The following is a 20580-nucleotide window of genomic DNA, read 5'->3' as shown; positions in this document are numbered from 1 at the left end:
TCTAGGTTTGTTTTGAAAATAGCTTCTTTCCTCTTTGTCCTCCTCCTATTCCTCCTCGTCTTCCTTCTCCCTTGGACTCATAGATACCTAATTCTGGAGTCCCAAATATATTCTCCTCAGTTTCCCAAGAAGCCTAGGCAGCAGTTTCCAAATCAGGATTCGCTTCACAGTCCTCTGGGGGGAACTTGTAAACACTACAGATGTCAGATTTTACTTAGGCTGATTAGAATCTTTCTAGCTACAAAAAGTATAAGGGAAGAATAGCCAGAAACCATTCATTCATTTGTTCATTTGTTCATCCATTCAGCAATTTTTGAATGGAAAATGTGCAGCATGTGTGGCTGTGTACTAGGTGCTGAAGATCCAGATGTAAATAGAAATGAGTGTTGCCTTTAAGGGATTTACAGTCTGGTGGGAAGTAAGTAGGAAAGCTGAATAGGTAAAGAAAGGTGCTGCGGCACAAAAGGATAACTTAATTCTGCTTACAGGACTTGAAGCAGGTAGTCGGGGACAGGAGTTTCCTGGGCAGAGAAGGACATTCAAAGTAGAATTAGGTTATACAAAGGTATGGAGATGTGAGAGAGGTTAGCAAGTACTGGAAACTGCATGTAGTTCCTCATGTGTGTATGAGAAAACAAGAAGTAAAAGTTGTCGGTGGTAAAGGAGCACACAAGAAAATTTCCCAGAACTGAAAGACATGAGTTCACTGGGAGCACAGACTGAGAGAGTTCACTCAATGTCCTACCAGTGAATGAAAGACTCTCCTCCACATGTGCTGTCAATTTCAGCTTTCGGAAGTGAATACAGGGTCCTAAAAGCTTTCAGAAAAGAAGTAATAGTATAAAAAGGATTAGTTACCAGAGCACAGTCAGGCTGCTTTGCAGCTGCATTAGAAACTAGAAGACTGGGGCACCTGGGTGGCTCAGTGGGTTAAAGCCTCTGCCTTCAGCTCAGGTCATGATCCCAGGGTCCTGGGATCGAGCCCCACGTCGGGCTCTCTGCTCTGCAGGGAACCTGCTTTCTCCCCTCTCTCTGCCTGCCTCTCTGCCTACTTGTGATTTCTTTCTGTGTGTCAAATAAATAAAATATTAAAAAAAAAAAAAAAAAGAAACTAGAAGACTATGAAGGAATACTTTTGAAGTTATTTCCTACCTGGAATTGCAAAGCCAGACAGGGTATCAATGAAGACATTTAAAGGCACACAGATTAAAAAAAAAAAATTGCATTCTGGATACTCTATTAGGTTGTTAATGGGAGATGTACACTGTTAAAACAAGGGAATAAACCAAAAAAGGAAAAGCAGGGGATTCAAGGATGGGTGTTCTCACAGAGAAGGTGAAGGAAATTTTGGGATGATGGTGAAGGGTAGTTTCAGTCCAAGTCAGGCCTATATAGCAACCATTCAGCCAGATTGAATCCAGATGAAGAGTACAGGAGGAATGTCTCTGAGAAAACAATAGAACATTCTCCGCCAAATTACCAGACATTTTCATTTTGTTAGAAGAGGTTTGCAGTTCTTGGGAGAGTTCGATGCAGTGCATACCTGCTAAGCAAACAACAAAAACAGAGCAACTAATAACTCTAGGAGAAACAAAAAGTTATCCAAGAAAGGAAAAAATCATTGAATCCCACATAGGAGTCCTGAGAATATTTATTTTGTCTACAGTAGTCAGACTACTGACTATTGATTTAACTAAATGTTAAAATATATTTGGAAGTTGGGAGGATTGGCAAGTGTGATGTATTTCTATGCAGGGATAAAGGGGATTTATGAAAACTAAATCCTTTTCTTCCACAGGGAGAAGTTAATAGGTAATATCTGAAATGGAACAATCGAGAAATAGCAATATGAACACATTTTGTAGAAATACAGAGATAAATAGCAGAAGAAAATGCTAAAGTAGTCAAAATTAGTTCCCTCTGGAGAGAGAATTGGGTGTGGGGAGGGGTAGAGGAGCGTTCTATTTTTTATTATAGGCTTTGTAGTCCTATTTTATTTTTATACTTTGATAACATTAAAATAACAATATAGACCTCGCATCAGTAACACGCAGGGAATTTTGCAAGTGGTGCTTCAGATTTTGTTGAACCACCTTTGTAGCTTGCATGTTCTTTTTACCTACCTTTAGCACATTCCTAAATTTTATCCAAACTTTCTTCCTTTCTATAATTAACTGATATGAATTGAAGCAAAAGTTAATAAGGTAAATTGTTGACTCACATGTGTATAGACTAAAGCTGGATACAGTAGGTTTTTTTGCCCTGTATTTTTATGTAGACTGTAAGCTAGCTTTTAAACTTAAAGTTGGGGGAGGGGGGAATTCTCTCTCTTGTCTTCTCCAAAGGGTAGAGCAAAGTTTGACTTTGTGTGGGGAATCAGCATTCGTGGGACATTTGGTTGGCTCAGTAGGTACAGCATGTGACTCCTATCTCAGGGTTGTGAGTTCAAGCCCCACATTAGCCACAGAGCTTACTTTAAAAAAAAAAAAAAAAAGGGAAGAAAGAAAGAAGGAAAAAGAAATCAGCATTCCTCAGTGACATGATGTTCCAAAAATGGGGCTGCTAGTCAGCTGCACGTTAAGATCTCTGAGCCGACTGTGTACAGCACTCAACAGAGCTTCAAGTTGTTTATGAAGAAAATTTGTCCATTTATATGGATACAAACTGCCCCCTCCACCTTCTTGTTTTGAAAATAATCAAACCCCACAGAGAATAGAAAGAGTAGTGAAGCACTCCTATAACTTTTCCCTAGATTCATGAGTTCTTAACATTTTGCCGCATTTGCTTCCTCTCTCTCTATACCCATGCACTGTTTTTGAAGGTTGGGGGGAGGGTTGTACCATTTTAATTCAAGGTGTAGGTATAATGCTTAAATATGCCTCCCAGTAGGTCTCCCAAGAACAAGAACATCCTCCTACCAGACCAGAATACCATTATTATGCATGGATAAGATAATAGTACCTAATATATAGTTAGTATTCAAGTTTTCCTCAAATCCCAATAATACTTTCTGTAGATTTTGTTTTTTGATGCCAATATCCAGTCAGTGGTCAGTTACTGCATTTGGTCCTCATGTTTGTTTATGTCTCCTCATGAGATTTTTCTGCCCTTTTTTTTTTTTTTTTTAAATCTTTCCTGACATTGACTGTGATGAGGACCCAGGCTTGTTGACTGTGATGAGGACCCAGGCTTGTTGTTTTTGCATGTGTATGTTTTTGTCTCTTTGCTCCCTCATTGTGAGAATCTAGTTTACAATTTGGCAAGAACATGTGTGCAGACTTTTGTCATCCACCTGCTTCTTATGCAGGTTCAAGATTTTAGTCCATTGTTCTCTTGTTTGTAGGTGTTGTTTTGTTTTCCCTGCTCATCTGTGGTTTGGCATGGGGTGTAAAGAATGACCACTTACCTGGATAATAGTAAAACTCCTTAGTCTGCAGAAAATATCACTGTAATAATCTCTGGGAGGGGTAATCTGTTCCTCTGGAGACAAACATAATATATTTTTTTTAAAACATTCTTGGCAGAATTCTTTGGATGACTTAATATATTGTAATCAAGGGCAAATTTTCTCCTCTTTAATTAAGTTCTGCTACAGTATACAGTCCAGGGAGCCACTTGTGGCAAACACTCGGCCAGCTTTTCAATCATCCCTCTGCAGAACGTTTGCTTTCGGAATAGAAGCCCTGAACATGTGTTGAGTTTGCAGCATTTTGGCCCTCCCTGTGCTGGGATGCCCGGCCGCTTAGGTTATATATATTTTGTGTGAAGTGAGCACAACATGGAGAGACGGCGTGCCTCGGATACCGGGAGAGCTGTGCAAGCTTGCTACCGAAAGCATGCCTCCCGTCTGTCAGGGCTTTGTGATAGACCTGGTGACACAGTAGCCTTTCGCCAGAGCTCCTGGGGATGTGCAGGAAGTACCGTGACGGGTTTTGTCAGGGGGGAAATCTGAGCCATTTCTCTGCGAACAGCTGGGTTTCAGAGTCTGGACAAGTGGCCGTTGACTTTTGTACGGGCTGCCAGGGTAAGGGTTTTTCATTTTGATTTGTTCATAGCCTTGCTTTCCTTTCTCCTAAGTCATCAAGGCTCTTTCTGGAAGTTTCGCAGCGCTTGTTACACGTTATCTAAAGTGGGATTCAGAGGATTGGTTCTAATATGTTTATGATCCAACTTTTCTTTCGCTTTCTCTCTACAGATCTTGTGGGAGTCTAATCCTTTGTCATTATGAGATGTCGTCTCTCGGTGCCTCCTTTGTGCAAATTAAATTTGATGACTTGCAGTTTTTTGAAAACTGCGGTGGAGGAAGTTTTGGGAGTGTATATCGAGCCAGATGGATATCCCAGGACAAGGAGGTGGCTGTGAAGAAGCTGCTCAAAATAGAGAAAGAGGTAAGGTCTTCTGCTGTCAGGAGTGGTCGCGATTGCACTTATGTAAGCTGTTCAACCCCAGTCAGAGGTCACGGGCTGTCAGGGACCTCTCAAGCCAGGCCTTTGGGGCTGATCCACGAAGCTGTTTCCCAGTTCCATTCTGGGAGCCCCATAAATAGAAATCCTTGCCACGTGTACTTTAGGGTTGAGCTCTCCTAGGGGTCATTTGAACTGAGAGGATTTGTTTCCACGGCATGAAAGACTGAATGTTCGCTAGGCTCTCCTTGAGGGGAAGGTGAAGTTTCAAAAACCTTCTGAGGCTTCAGGCTTTGCCTTTTCCCAGGTCAGCCGAGAGGGGTCAGTAAAGAGTAACGTGTGAACATTTTTACTCCCTTTCTATTTTGGGTTTTGTGAATTTGTGGCCATCAGGAGTTGTCTTTTAAAACATAAAAAGCGTTATTTTTCTACTGAAATATAAATAATACTAGCTTCTTGAATTTCACCTCTACTTGGACTTCATCTTAATAAAGAATTAACAGGTACTAGACAAACAGCTGCCCTATTTGTAAAATCAGAAAGAAGCCTTGGCTTCCCGAGTCTGGCACTTGTGCTGGTTCCAGGGGAGCACGCAACTCCTACCAAGACCCTTTCTCTTCCTTAGGAATAACCCGCAGCGTGGTCCCCGGGTCCCCAGTTTAGTACCTGGAGAATAAAGCTAATTGTGGAGCTGACCTGCAGGGGCTCAGTGGCACTCGCAGCTTTTACCCTCTGGAGCTGGTTTTGGTCATTTCTATTTATGTCCTGTTTTGGCTAATTAATGTTTTGTTTTTTTTTTTCTCTCCCCCCAGTGTCTTTTTAAAGGGAACTTTGCCATAAATATCTTTTAATTTCCCATGAATGATTTCATTTTTGTTTTTTCCCATTAACTGCTGTCAGTGAACCATAGTAGTTGATTAGAGAAGGGGACCTGAAAGGCAACCTTTGTGGTGTTTCCTCCCAGCAGTGCTGTATGACTCTGGTCACCAGCTGGGCTTCCAATTTGTTGAAGCCAGGTGAGCAGGACTAAGATCTTTCTGCCTGGGGGTACCTGTAGGTTGGGGAAAGCATTAAAGAGCGATAGCTTTTCACACCCGTGTGTATACAAAAGAGACCGGTGCTATGTAGAAAACGTTTCCTCCCCTTTATTTCTCCATCAACACGTTTTAAAATAGTAGCCACATAGTAAAACCATTTCTTACTCTGGACAGAGCCTAGCTGCTTTTATCTAGTGAACTCTTATGTCCTTTATAGGCATGCATTATTGTACCCATTTTCTAGATGGGGAAGTAGAGATCTGGAAAATGTATTAAGGTACCTCAGGAGGGGCAAGTAAAATCCAGGAGACCAGATCTCCTGTTCTGTAGTTCTGAACTCTGAAATCTGTAGTTGACCAGATTAAATAGAAAATAAACCAATTCCATCAAATTTATATTCAGAATATTTAAACCTGCTAATGTTTGTAAGCATTAGGTCATGCAGGTTCTGTACAGGCTTGTTCTTATATGATTGTTGGATGTGAGAAAGACCTTTGAGTCCAAGAGCAGATTTTGCCAGGAAAACAGTAATTGCAGCATATTCACTCCAACCCCATTTATACATAATACTATTTATAATTTTATTTTTTTACTCTCTTTAAGAAAGCAGGAAAATGACATAGGAAAGCACGGGGTGGGGGGAAAGCAGGAATTGGAAACACCCAAGTCCGGCTCTTATGTAGGTATTTAACCTAGATGGGTTATCATTCAGAAATTGAGTTGATTTACAGTGATACAAATACAACTTTGGGGACTGGTTTGTCAGTGACTGTCAGCGAAAAGGAGACGGGGTGAATTACTGCAGAGCATCCTCAAACTTACTGAGTCAACATGGGTTTGAGATAGAAAACATTTTGGCCAGGGCTTGGCAGTTATTGGGAAAGGCAATGTGCATTTCTTGGGTTGATTTTTGTTACGCTTTTTGGGCTGTGGATAGGCTTGCTGGCTTAGGTTTTCTAAGTGAGGTAAAAGTAGTGAGCTCTGGATTTTTTTCCAATGTGTAGATTCAGTTTTATGTTACTTGATCACTTTTGCCAAGAAGCAGTAGGATGCTTCATAACATGTTTGTAGCTCACTCATGTAACTCTTAAGAGGGACCTGATATCGGATTATGTTTTATGAACTTAGTGATGAAAGGTAGGTGGAGAAAATATTTACCAAACTCTTGAACTTCACATATGTAGGAGGAAAGAAGACCTTCTATTTTGACTTTTTTGTAGACCTCTAATTTAGGATGTGTTACTTTTCTCTGCGTTAGTGAATATTTATTACTTTTTTAATTTAGAAGAAAAGAAAAATTGAATTTACTTAAAATCTGTGTAGTTTTTTAAAACTTAATTTTTAAAATATTTTACACCTACAGAATAACTATAAGAATGGTACTGTGAATTCTAGCATTCCCCTAGAATCACCACTTATTAACATTTTTCAACATTTGCTCTCTCTTTAAATATTATATTAATTTATATGTATTCATACATATTTATTTATTTTGAGAGAAATTGAAAGAGAAAGAGAAAGAATGGGAAGAGGGCAAAAGGAGAGACTCTTCAGACTCCTGCTGACCGTGGAGCCCGGTGCAGAAAGCTTCTCAGGACCCTGAGACCAAGAATCGGACACTTAACTGACTAAGTCACCCAGGCGCCCCCATATTCATCTATATTTTATTGAACCATGAGATAAATCACAGATACTAGGTACATTTATCCCTAAACACTTTAGCGTCTCCCAAGAATGTAACCATAGCACAACTATCCAATTAGAAAATTTAATACTAATGCAATAATATTACCTGTCCTACAGTCTGTATTCAAATTTTGTGGACTGTCCCAGTGAGGACTTTTTATGGCAGTTTTTTTCAACCCAGGATCCAATCAGAATCACATATTGCACTTCAATGGTATACCTGTTTAATCTGCTTTAACTGGGCGGTTTCTCTGCTCTTCTTTGTCTTTTAAAATTTGACATTTTTGAAGAGTACAGGACAGTTATGTAGAATGTCCCTTATTTTGGGTTTATCTGATTTTCCCTTCCTCTTGCCTAGTTTAAGGTTATGTGATTTTAGTAGGAATACTTTAGAGGTCATATGCCCTTGGCATATTTTAATGGGAGACTACGATGTCAGTTTGTCTCGTTACTGGTGATGCTAATTTTGAACCCTCGACTAAGAGGGGTTTACCCAAATTCTCTACAGAAAAAAAAATACATTTTTTCCCTTTATAATTAATGATTAAGCCTTTGAAAGATACTCTGAGGTTATGTAAATATCTTCTTTCAACAAAAGTTACCCAATGTTTTGAGCATCTGTTGGCAACTCTTGTTTGAATCAGATGTTACTATGACAGTTAACTGCGTAGACGGCAAAAAGTTCTAGCATAAATGAGAGCCTTCTTTTCTTCACTTATTTACCTGCTCCTTCACCAATTGTCTTATTGTCGACTTATGGATTCTTTTTCAAATTCAAAATGTTATATTGTATTACATTGTTTCTCACTTTCATGCTGAAAATGTCCCAATGCAAGAGTCCCTTCAAGTTAGTTCCCGTGTCTTTTGGTGTCTCCATCACTTTTTAGCATTTTCTTACTTCCTTGCACAAGAAGATGTTCCAGGCTGATCTAGTTCCTGCCTGATTGCCGGTATCAGTTATTTCTTCAAGAAGCCTTGGCTCTGGGTGCCTGATTTGGGACTCTGATATTTAGAAACCAAGATTTGGATACAAGTTTTGTTTATTGTAGACTTACTTTTATTTTTTAAAGATTTTATTTATTTATTTGACAGAGAAAGATCACAAGTAGGCAGAGAGGCAGGCAGAGAGAGAGGGGGAAGCAGGCTCCCCACTGAGCAGGGACTCCGACGTGGGGCTCGATCCCAGCATCCTGGGATCATGACCTGAGCTGAAGGCAGAGGCTTAACCCACTGAGCTACCAAAGCACCCCAAGTAGACTTACTTTTAAAAAAGAGCTGGGGTGTCTTGGTGGCTCAGTCTGGTTAAACCTCTGCCTTCGGCTCAGGTCATGATCCTAGGGTCCAGGGATCGGCCTTGCATCGGGTTCCCTGCTCAGTAGGAAGCCTGCTTCTCCCTCTCCCACGCCTCTGGCTTATGTTCCCTCTCTCACTGAACTCTATCAAAGAAATAAAATCTTTTTAAAAAAAGAGCCTTTGGGGTTACCTGTATGGCACAGTTGGTTAAGCATCCACCTCTTGGTTCTCAAACACACACACAAAGGCAAATATGGGGGGTGATGGATATGTTATTTCCATTAATGTGAATCCTTTCACACTATATGCATATAGTAAAATCATCATGTTTAATACTTCTAAAATATTACAATTTTATTTGTTGATTATACCTTAGTAAAGCTGAAAAAAATTATTCTACATTTGTACAATGGCATTCCTTTGCATTTGGAAGAATATTTACGAATATTGAAAGAGCTAGGGAAATGCTCATTAATGTGGTAAACCAAGTTACAAAGCATTATATATGGTAAGATTTTGGATGCCTGCTTGGTGTTTGAATGGCTTTTTTATTTTTCTTATATTTCCTTTGTTTTCCGGATTTTTCTATAATGGTCTCATGTTTTTCCCCAACATTTTATTGTAAAAATTTCAAACAGAAGAGCTGGAAGTTTCCTAGTGAATTTCTATAGGTCTACCATCTAGGGTCTGTCAGTAACATAAATACTTGCTTCATCACATATATATTCAGCTACGTGTCCTTCTACCCATCAATCTGTTTTGATGCATTTCGATACATCAGTATCTTTTCCCTTAAATACTTCAGTGTGCATATTATTACCAGAGTTCAGTATGGTTTACTCTTTTTCTTTTGAGGTAAAATTTACATACAGTGAGAGGCACCAATCACTCCATTCTGATTAATGTGAACACCGTGTGAGCCTTAGAGTTACTTTTATAATTGGAAGAAACTTAAAAAAAAAATTATAGCTCTGACAATTTATGTCACTTTCTCAGGATGTTCAAGTGAATTGAGTTTTATAAAACTCTTTAATATACCACAGATTACTAATTTTCCAGTCTCAATATGTGCCTCTAAAATGTTTAATGTCTACTGTTCCATCAATTTTCTGTAGCAACGTGGAAGAATTTTTCAGTGGTAATTTAGTTAGTTGCAGATTTACTTACATTGCACTGTTTATTTTTGTTTAAAAAAAAAAGTTCTCAACAGGGAAAGAAATACTATCTTAAGTATCTATGCCAAAGGTAAGACAAGAAGCCATTATTGTATCTTTTTGGTAAATTCTGGAGGAGTCGAGATCAAACCATAGTGCATAGGCAGAAATCAGAGCAAGGAGTGGATAGCGCAGAGAAAGACATTGTGGGTGCGTGTCCTCTTTCCATCCACAGACCACACATGGCCAAGAGTTCTTCAGCTTCACAACCCTTTTAGGAAGGCTTATTCAAAACAGCTTCATTCTGCTCTTGCAGTGTATTTCACGATATGTTGAATCAGACATGCCTACACATGATGTTTTTCTAACAGATGGAAACCTGCAAGTATTTGTTACCTTGGGATCTGTGAATATCCAGCTGATTGTAGGAAATCAGACCTAAGTATGGGATAGGAAACATGATTCTTTTTGTTTCCCCAAAAGAACTGAAAGGAAGCAGAGTGCTCAGGAGGTGAAAGATGAGGTTTCATTTGCTTTTTGCAAGGCATCACTCCTTTTGTTTAAAAAAAAAAAAAAAAAAAGTCTTACCAAATTTGTTGTAGAAGTGTTGAAAGCCAGATCAATTCAAGTTTCAAAACTGTCCCACACTGTAGATATTTATAAATAGAGAAGATCAAAATGTCAAAACAGGGCATAAGAACAGGAACTACCAAGAAGTTTTTGTATAAAGGGGGAAATACCTGTATGAAGTAGAAAATACAGTTTTGAAATTGACACAGAACTCAGAACTAAAAATAAAAGGTTTCGTCATACAAACTTTATCAACATGACAGCATTTGGTGCTTCACAGAAGGCTAGCAAATGTTTTTATCACTTTAGTAGCTCTTTGGAAGACTGATTTTCCTTTCCTTTTCTTTGTAGTTCTGTAGCTTTTTCCTAAGAAATTATTTGCATTTACTTTAACTGTAGAAATGCTATTTTAATTTTTTTCCTGTCTTGGACACAGTAAAGAAGAAGAAAACTGCATTTATTTTCTTTGTAAATCCTCTCAGTATTTAAATACATTGATAAATGTAAACAAAAATATCTTGCATACTTGAGACCTGCCATCAAGTTCTGACATAGTTTCTGTGGTAATTTGTGCACAGTTTTTCCTGTCCTCAGTCAGAATTTACCCATTCTGGATTTTTTTTTTTTTTTTTTTTTGAGGTCAGTGGTTCTCAAAGTGTGCCCTTTGGACCAGAAGTATCAACACCACCTGAGAAATTGTTAGAAATGCAACTTCTTGGGCCTCACCTATACTGACTCAAGAACTCTGGTGTATGGGGCCTGGCAGGCTGGGTTGTAGCAAGTTTTCCAGATATTCCCGATGCCCACTAGAATTTGAGAACTTTAGGTTGTCCCCGGCCAATCACAGGGCACATGCGTGTGATCAGGTTGTTAACTTTCGTTTGGAATTTTAGGTCCCTTGTCAAGCTGGTAGTGCTTGTTAGAGGCTTTTCAGACCCTGAAATTTACCACGTCCAGGTGACCCCCAGTGCACAGGCACTGCCTGGCTGTGTCCCTGAGTGTGACCCCCAGTGCACAGGCACTGCCAGGCTGTGTCCCTGAGTGTGATAGACGAAAGCTCCCCGCTGAGTAGGAAGCCTGCTTCTCCCTCTCCCAATACCCCGGCTTATGTCCAGGCATATAATCTCGGGCAAATGCCTTCTGATTCCAGACCTTCCACTCTGGGCTCCTCACCTGCCATGTCTTTCGTTCTGACCTGAACTCTCACTCCTGTCTCCCCTTTCCATTTCTGTGACTGTATTCCCTCTTTCCTGCTGCTATAATGCCCTTGTCCTCCCTGCCTGGGCCGATCCTTCCTGCTCTCGGGCTTTGACTTCTTCCTTCCCTGCGAAACAGGCTCTGGTCCTACACGCATCCTTCTTCTTTTCATTCTGAACTCATTAACGCTTGTACCACTTCCATGACTTGTGATGGTCATTTCCTCGCAACCCTAGGTCACTGTGAGCCTCCGCCACTTAACTTTTCATGTGAACATGCCTGGTCCCCTCATTGAAAAGTGGAGCTTATTCCTAACAGTACCTGTTAACTGTTGGTGAGAGGATTAGATGAGAGGACTCACGTCAGATGTCTCGAAGCGTTTTTGGCACATAGGAGAACCTGGATAACCGTCAGTGATCCATGGTATCTTCACAACCGTATTCTAAAGTCAGGGTGGCTGATCAGTGTCATGTTGGCTTCTAGAACCTTATGTGGGGGAGTCAGAGGCCAAGTGGACAGTCTGCAGGCAGCCACGGCAGGGCTCAGCAAACAGGTGGAAGGGTGGGCATGTACACGGCATAGTCCCCACCCTGTTGGGCGCTCTCTGAGGGCAAGGGCTGGCTTTACCTTGGTCGCTGGTGCTGTCACCATCCTCACCGTCTTTACTGTACCCAGTACAACGACCACCATGGTCACTTGGATAGGGCTTTTCCATTACTGCCCTCTTCTTTTTCACGGTCATGTTAGAAGACTGTAATCTCCATTTGATAGATCAGAAATGACCGCTCAAAGAGGTCAGGTAACCTGGCTAATACAAACAGCACCTTTCCTTGCCTGCCTTTCCTCACCCAGCGCTGTGGCCCCTTGTTCCCAGTAAAGTGTCTGTTCCTTGATACTTGGTATCCTGATGTAGTCGATTTTCCTTTCATTCTCATCCTATATCAGTGTGCCTACACCTTCTTCCTTTACTCCCTGAGCTGAAAGGGAAGATGGAACCCACCAGTCTTTACGTATGTGCCGGTGGTGACTTCACTCAGCTTCACAGTAACAGAACTCTTAGTTTCTCCTTTTTCTCTGAGGTATCTGCTGTGGGATTTTGACAGATGCCTGTGCTTTGCTACCTTTTAGCTGGCATTGCCATTTCCGCTTAAGAATTTTAAACAGTTCACTATGCCGTACTTTGACTCTGTGCTACATATATAAATCCTCACTTGGAGAATAAGCAATTGAAAATAAATCATTTTATTTGGTAATTAATGTAGTCCCCATGCAGAAGTAACTACTGAGCTGCTATCCATCAGCTCTTTTCCTCAAGGCAGTTCTGTTAGTGGAAGCTGATAATTTAAGATACCCCAAAGTGAACTGCTATCAAGAGATTTAAGAGGGCGCCTGGGTGGCTCAGTGGGTTAAATTAAACCTCTGCTTTCGGCTCAAGTCATGATCTCAGGGTCCTGGGATTGAGCCCCTCATCGGGATCTCTGCTCAGCAGGGAGCCTGCTTCCCCCCACCTCTCTCTCTGCCTGCCTCTCTGCTTACTTGTGATCTCTTTTTCTCTGTCAAATAAATAAATAAAATCTTTAAAAAGAGATTAAGAAATGAGACACATACTGACAAATGTACAAGTTAAATGAGTAAGCGTGTGTTACTGATCTTTCTGAAGGCAGCACAAACCTTACAGGAGAGGTAACCTTAGAGTGAGAAAAAAAACCACAGGAATTGTTTCTCCTAGAATCAGGAGTTTAGGAAATCACCTGAATTATGTTTTTATGATGGCATGTGAAATGCAATTATACTAAGACAGACATCACTCTGCTATTTTTCAGATTAACGATATGACTGCAAAAATGTTTTATTTGCAAGAGAAAGCCCCTATCCTTATTTTTGGTACTTAGCTGTTTTAAATTTTTAAAATCCTTTCCAAAACTTCATTAGATTACATGTTTCCTTGCACACAGAGGTTATTTTTGATTGACCATATGAGGAACATTATTGCAGCTGTTATTTCAGCTTTTCATTAAAGTATTATTGATCTCAGTATATTAAGCAATAAACATTTCAGTTACTTAATATTATTTGGTTAATTAATACCCAGCCATGCTCTAAATATTGTGCTGAACCAAACCAATGAATATTGGTTCCAGTAAAAATGTTATATCCTGACTGGTGTTATACAAAGCTAGGTTCTTGCTTCATAAAAATATTGTGGAGGTGCCTGGGTGGCTCAGTCAGTTAAGTGTCTGCCTTTGGCTTGGGTCATGATCCCAGGGTCCTGGAATTGAGCCCCACATGGCACTTCCTGCTCTGCAGGAGGCCTGCTTCTACCTCTCCTGCTCCCCCTACTTGTGTTACCTCTCTGGCTGTCTCTGTCTGTCAAATGAATGAAATCTTTAAGAAAAAAAATTGTGTTGGGTCGCTTGGGTGGCTCAGTCAGTTAAGCCCTTGCCTTTGGCTCAAGTCATGATCCCTGGGTCCTAGGATCAAATCCCACATCAGGCTCCCTGCTCAGCCAGAGCGGCTTCTCCCTCTCCCGCTCTCCCTGCTTGTGTTCCCTCTCTCGCTGTCTCTCTGTCAAATAAATAAATAAAATCTTTAAAAAAAAATATCGTGAAGCACAAATTGAATTTCTGAGAAATTCAAAGCCTAATAGAGAACAGTTGCAAAATTGGAGGAGAGGAAGAGCCATCCATGAGTATTTCAGACAGCTTCAAAACAGATATGATTGGCGTCAGTCTTCAGAATAGGATGCTCTCACTTGGGTAGTAAAAAGGTACCTGGAGTGCCTGGGTGGCTCCGTTTGTTAAGCATCTGACTTTGGCTTGGTTGGTGCTATCAGTGTCCTGGGATTGAGCCCCAGGGGTTGGCTCTGCCCGAGGCTGCTTGTCTCTCTGCCCCTCCCCCTGCTCATGTCCTCTCTCTTTGTCTATCTCTCAAATAAATAAAACCTTTAAAGATAAATAAATAAATAGATACCTAGAGTTTTCTAAGACAGGAAGCCATAGGAAATTAACCAAGATAGAGACCATCTGGTCATTTTTTTTTCCCCACTCATGCCTAATTCATGCTTCTGGTTAGGACATCTAGTTTCTATTTGGATACTGCATTTGATGACCTGTGAGATGCAGGCTGTTTAGTTTTGGAACAGTTTAATTCTTAGAAAGTTCTTTATAATATAACTTCCAGATGTCAATAATGGGCTCTGGCTCTGGGGCCACATAGAACAAATCTTACCCTCTTGTATAGATGAGCTTCTTGAGCACAGGATCTAGACCTTATTGATCTTTTATTTCCTGAGCTCACTATAAGCAGTCAATATATAGGTCATAAATAAATAGTCAATGTGATATTCATACCTCAGCTTTCTTCTTTTGTAAGATTTATGGAAAGGTTTTATATTCCTGAGTCTACAAAAAAGAACACAGTTGGCCATTCGTATTCTACTTCGTACCCTTTCCTTCTCCATGTTTGGCTGAGTTTTTGAGTTCTTAATGCATCCATTTGTCTTTGAAAGAAAGGTTCTGTTCTATAGCAGCTAGGAAGGATTTTCCTGGCCATGGTTCTTACTTATTTTTTTTTTTTTAACATGTTTCCAAAAAAAGGAATCCAAGATGCCTTTTTCTTAGCTCTGTTAATGTCAGATGTTCATTGATTGATGACCTGAGAAAAAAATTAAGGTGTCCTAAATGAAATGAGACTGCTGGAATCTTAATGACTTGAGAATATGACTTTATCCCTGTTGCTGTTCTTCAGAAAATAGTGCTTGGTAAAATTAGCTCCATTAGAGCAGCTACACTGATAAGGATGAAAATGTCTGGTGAGTGTTCGTGCAGGATCTGTTCAAGAAGGAGGGAACTGTATGGCTGCTGTGCTTTTAAAGAGAGATGATATTAAGCAATTAATGAACAAAATCAGTTTAACTCACTAAATTTTTAGAACATGTCGAATAGCGCTTCCTTTAGTGGGAAGCTGAACTGGGCCTGTTATTAGAGCTGTAGTTGGAGAGTCCATCTTCAGTAACAGGTGATCATTTTACATCATCAGATGGGTATTTTAAATACAGCCCATAGTTTAGTTGACATCTAACCTGACTTTTCCTAAACCACTTCAACCGTGGGCAAATCTCTAAAGTTGTGAAAACAAACAACTTTTCCCCCCGAAAATCTCGGGACCGTTTCTTAACCACAAACCAAGGCCCCTATGTGTAAGCTGCATTCTTCTTTGGGAAACAGTTTATGCTCCGAAGAACCTGGGAACTGGGCAAGGCCAGAGTACATGTCTCAGAACAATAAGGATATGTAGGCAACTCCGATTCTAGATAGACTTGCCTCAAGTGACAAGCAGGCCAAGAACCGATTTTTCATAAGAGATTAAGAAATTAATATTAACTGGATTCAGGAATGGGGAATGTTAAAAACGTAAATGCTGCCTTGTTTTAAAAATGTTTTAAGATTGTTAACAGGTAGAATAAGTTTGTTTCTGAGGTTCCAGGGAAGACCCTAGGAGCCCCCCAAAATCTCTCTCTCCCAAATGTAGGGTAAAGTCGTAAAGCGGACATTTCTTGAGTTCCCATTATTGACAGCCACTATTCTAAGCAGTTGACCTTTGTTTTCTATTTAATCCTATTTCTAATGCCTCAGATTTGGTATTGTAATTTCACTCTTTAAGATAGTTTCTCCTAATAAAGCTACAAATACCACTGAGAAAGGTACTCAGTGTGTTAGTAATACCTTAGAATGAATGACACGTGTTTTTTTTTTTTTTTCTTCCTGAGCACACTTTTCTAGATGAGGGATATATAGTTGTTGCTGTAGAAGACTATGATCAGAACAGATTCCTAGGAAATCTCCTTTTTGATATTCTGTCATCCAACAAATATTATTACATGCTAGGTGCTATTTTAGACATTAGAGCCATATCGGTAATAAAATAGACAAAAATCCATCTCTTTTTAGAGCTTACCTTCAAATGTGGGAACCAAAAAATTAGTTAAATTGTATGTTAAAATTTAAAGATGTCTACCCCTCTTAAATATGGGCTGAACTTAGTGACTCACTTGCGAAGATTGGAGTATAGCAAAGGAAACACTAGGCTTAGTGACTTTATAGAGGGTAAACCTGGCAGATGACACCTGAACCAAGGGGTTTGGGTTAATGTCGCTAGGGATAAGCCACATCAATGCATGTACCCCTGATGGGACGTGATGAGAAACACACCCCATCTCTATGGTCTTCTTCCCCAAAACCTGTAATCCCAGTCTAGTCGTGAGGAGAACATCAGATAAACCTGAATTGATGGGCATTCTATAAAATACCTGGCCACTGCCTCTCAAGGTGTTAATAGAAACTGTCCCAATCCAGAAGAGGTTAAGGAGGCATAGAGACCAGACATTTGGTATCCCGAATTGGATTCTAGAATGGGGCGTGGGGGTGGGGGGCATTCGTAGAGAAAATGGTGATGTGCAAATGAAGTTCAGAGTTTAGTTAATGTGCCAGTGATGGTTTCTTAGCTTTGACAGATCTGAGTAGTGCACCATGTTAAAATTCAGGGAAACAAGGTGAGAGGGACTGTCTGTCATATCTTTTCAAGTTTTCTATACATCTGAAATTATTCACAAATTAAAAGCTTATAAAAATAGAAGTAAAAACACAGAATAAAGGAAATTAGGAGTACCAGCATGGGGTCAAGGTTGCAACTGAAAATGGGCTGGCCAGGGGAGTGCCTGGGTGGCTCAGTGGGTTAAAGCCTCTGCCTTCGGCTCAGGTCATGATCTCAGGGTCCTGGGATTGAGCACTGCATTGGGCTCTCTGCTTGACGGGGAGCCTGTTTCCCCCTCTCTCTCTGTCTGCCTCTCTGCCTACTTATGATCTCTCTCTCTCTCTCTCTCTCTCTCTCTCTCTCGTTGTCAAATAAATAAATAATCTTAAAAAAAAATGGCTTGGGCAGGGGAGGCCTCACTAAGATGATTTTGAGTAAACGCTTGAAGGAAGTGAGAGAGGAAGCGCCATGCTTATATGCAGGCAAAGCTTCCAGGCAGGGGTTACAAGCAAATGCCAGGTGGGAGCATCGTTGTTGCCTTGGAGAAATAACAAGGAGGCCATTGTGGCTGGAGTGCCATGGATGAGGGAGGAGAAACAGGAAATGGGGCCAGAGAGGTGACAAGGTTGAATGGTATAGGGCCTGACAGACAACTGTAGAATCTTCTGATTTAAATGGGAAAAGAGTGAGCAGGTGAATGCTTTGCCGAATGTTTTAGTATGACTACTCTAGATTCTCTGTAGAAAAGACCCTATGGGACAGAGGCAGAGGCAGAAAGACAAGTTAGGATTACCTTCCAGATGAGAGGTATTTGTGTCTGGGGCCAGGAAGGTTACAGTGGAGGCAGTAAGAGGTGGTTGCATCTGGGGTATGTTTTAAAGGTAGAGCTAATCGGATCTGCTCAGTGATGGGACCTGCCGTGTGAGTGGAGTCTTGGAAGGTTTGAGGAGATGGAAGAGGTATTTGCCATCTTGCGAAGTGGAGACAGATTTGTGAGAGAAGATCAGGAGTTCGTTTTTGATACAAACAGTGAAAAATTGGAATTAGCAGCCTAAAGAAATACCATTTGTAATACAACAAAAATATGAAATAGTTGGAAACATCCCACATACCCACCAATAGGTGAATGAATAAACAAAATACCATATATGGATGCAGTGGAATAGTATTCATCCCTTAAAAAGGAATGACCTTTGGATACATGCTACAACATGAATGAACCTTGAGAACGGTGTGCTAAGCAAAAGAAGCCAAACACAAAAGGACAATTACTGTGTGATTTTACTTATATGAGTTACCTAGAATAGGCAGATTCAGAGGTGGAAAGCAGAACAGTGCTTACCGGGGGCTGGAGGAAATAGGGATTTGTTACTTATTTGGTATAGAGTTTCCATTTGGGATGATGAACAAATTCTAGAAAAGGATAGTGGGGTTGGTTGCACAGCAATGTGAAAGGACTTGATGCATTGTGTACTTAAAGTGGTCAAAACTGTAAGTTTTATATTATATACCACAGCTAAACTCTAAAGTTCTATTTCTAAAAAATATGAAATACTAAGGGGTAAATTTAACAAAAAAAAACTGTGCAAGATCTTCCCACTAAAAACTGTCAAACTCTGCTGAGAGAAATGAGCGCAGGCCTTGGTAAATGGAGAGATGCACTGTCCATAGGTCAGAATGGATGCTGTTGAGACATAAGGTCTCCTGAGATTGATTTGTAGCTTCAGGACAATCCCTGTTATAACAACAGCCAGTTTTTGGTAGAGATTGAGAAGCAGGTTGTAAAACCTGTATGGAAATGTAAAGGACCTGGCATAACTGCAGCACTTCTGTAGAACAATGTTGGAGGACTTGCACAACATACTGCCCAGTTTCATAAAGCTCCGGTTACCAAGATTGTGGGGGATTCATGTCCTAGATCGACCAATGGAACAGTTCAGAAGTAGATACATATTTGGTTGATAGATCTTTGACCAAGGAACCAAGAAGGCAGTCCAATGAAGGAAAGGACAGTCTTTTCAACAAATGGTACTGAAACAGTTAGTGTCTATCCACAGGACCCTGAGAACCTACTGGACTGAGGAAACCGAGGAAGGTCACTGAGCGGTGATGATGGCATGTGTTTTCTCAGCCCTTTTCAGCATCATGGGGACAGAAGTGGAATAGACCGAAAATTGGTTTTTTTCAGGGTTGTGGTTTTCCTGAGTACGGTGAAGTTAAAAGCACAAGAAGGGAGGTGAGGTTGGGTGCAGCGGAAGGGTTCTGTGATTCGCCAAGGGATTTCAGCGAAGTAAAGAAGGGAAGACCTCTGGGAAGGAAATGGCACCGAAAGGTGCAGGAACAGGTGATTCTAGGTCGTGAGAGCGTTGGAGCCTGGGTACTGAAAGGAGGAGCTGGGAACAGAGGAGGTGGGACGGATGGGTTTTGGACTGTAGAGGGGTGCAGTATTGAAAGTGCTGGGTCATGGGTGTGGCCAAAGGAACGCGGGGACAGAGGAGTTGCAGGGGAGTTCAAGGACTTGAGAGGACAAGTGCCAGAGCCTCATTTATGTGCATGTGAACATTCCCACACTGTGAGACAAGAATAGTAATTGGAGAAAATGACAGTGAGCCAGGAGCTAAAATCATCAAGAAATGAAGAGGAACTATTTGGAATTGTTGTGTGTATGTTGGCAACAATGAAGGATGATAGATGATGCAATCTAATGACCTAAGATTCAGCTCTGGGAGGAGGGGGAGAGCTGTCTGGAAGTCATACTGGGGAGCAGCAGGGAGGACACCCTGCTTACCTCCAGACTTGGTGGAGCTAGTGCTGAGAGAGACCGATCAGCTGCATTGAGAGCGAGGCCTGCAGAGGAGAGCCCGGCTTCTTTCAGAGAAGATGAGGCAGAGTTTAGGGAGGAGGTTCAGAATGGAGGGGTGTAGCTGTAGGTGGAGCCTGAGGGCACCGTGGGAGGGTTTCAGGAGCTGTGGAAGACTGGGAAGGAGGGTCTGGCTGGACACTCTGTGCAGTTAGAGAGGAGTTAGCATGTGGGAAATGGGGACCGGGTAGCCTGGGGCCCGGGCTGTCTTGTGCTGAAGACATCAACAGGGATGGCGGGCACAGTGAGATTAGTCCCAGGGTAGTCCTGTCAGACAGTGGTGACCCCGTCGTGGAGGCAGGCGCGGTGGGGGTTAGGGCTTCTCAGGCCTTGGACACAGGAGACCTGAGGAGGAGCATGCAGACTACGAAAATCTCTTCAGCCACAGAAGGGATTTTCCTTGACTCCAGGTTGTGTGACACGTGTCATCTGGAATTTGTCGGTGACTCTCTGAGGAGATAACTGAGAACGAGGCCATTCTAGAGAAACCAGAAAACTTCTTTCCGGCAGCATGTCCTTAACGGGGACTCTGTCCACTGGCTGAGATAGCAGTCAAAATATTTACGAAGACTATAGGATGAATTTTTATTGGCATGTTTTAAGCCAAATCGTCTACCTTTTGTTGAAGATGGAGGCATTAATTCCTAGGAAGCCGCAGAGCTAAGTGTTTTAAGAGCCTGCACTCCAGAGTCAGGCCGTGGACATTCAAATCCTGGCCGCACTGGTCTTTACTTAACCAGGTCTTTGTTTCCTCCTCTATAAAATGGAGATAATAATAGGGCCTGCTTCATAAGGTTATTACGGGGGCCGGATGAGGTAATCTCACTTAGCACGCTTCCCGGCACCTA

The 20580-nt window shown here is 41.2% G+C and overlaps 1 protein-coding gene across 5 annotated transcripts in view; it reads left to right on the top strand.

Annotated features, from left to right (window-relative positions):
* The window catches only part of MAP3K20 (mitogen-activated protein kinase kinase kinase 20), a 178723-nt gene that overhangs the window by 9099 nt on the left and 149044 nt on the right, over positions 1–20580 (top strand). For 4 of the 5 annotated variants that reach the window (XM_082689575.1, XM_082689574.1, XM_082689579.1 and 1 more), the window contains exon 2: positions 4196–4388. In XM_082689575.1, coding sequence (XP_082545701.1) covers positions 4230–4388 — 159 coding nt within the window. In that variant the 5' untranslated portion in view covers positions 4196–4229. Of the gene's footprint in view, positions 1–3761; positions 4025–4195; positions 4389–20580 lie in introns of those variants that run through there. The other variant, XM_082689576.1, reaches the window with a different exon arrangement.

The sequence above is a fragment of the Mustela nivalis genome (assembly GCF_964662115.1).
Source record: "Mustela nivalis genome assembly, chromosome: 11".
In the NCBI taxonomy this organism is placed as follows: Eukaryota; Metazoa; Chordata; class Mammalia; order Carnivora; family Mustelidae; genus Mustela; species Mustela nivalis.
This window is presented reverse-complemented; position numbering and strand designations above follow the sequence as displayed.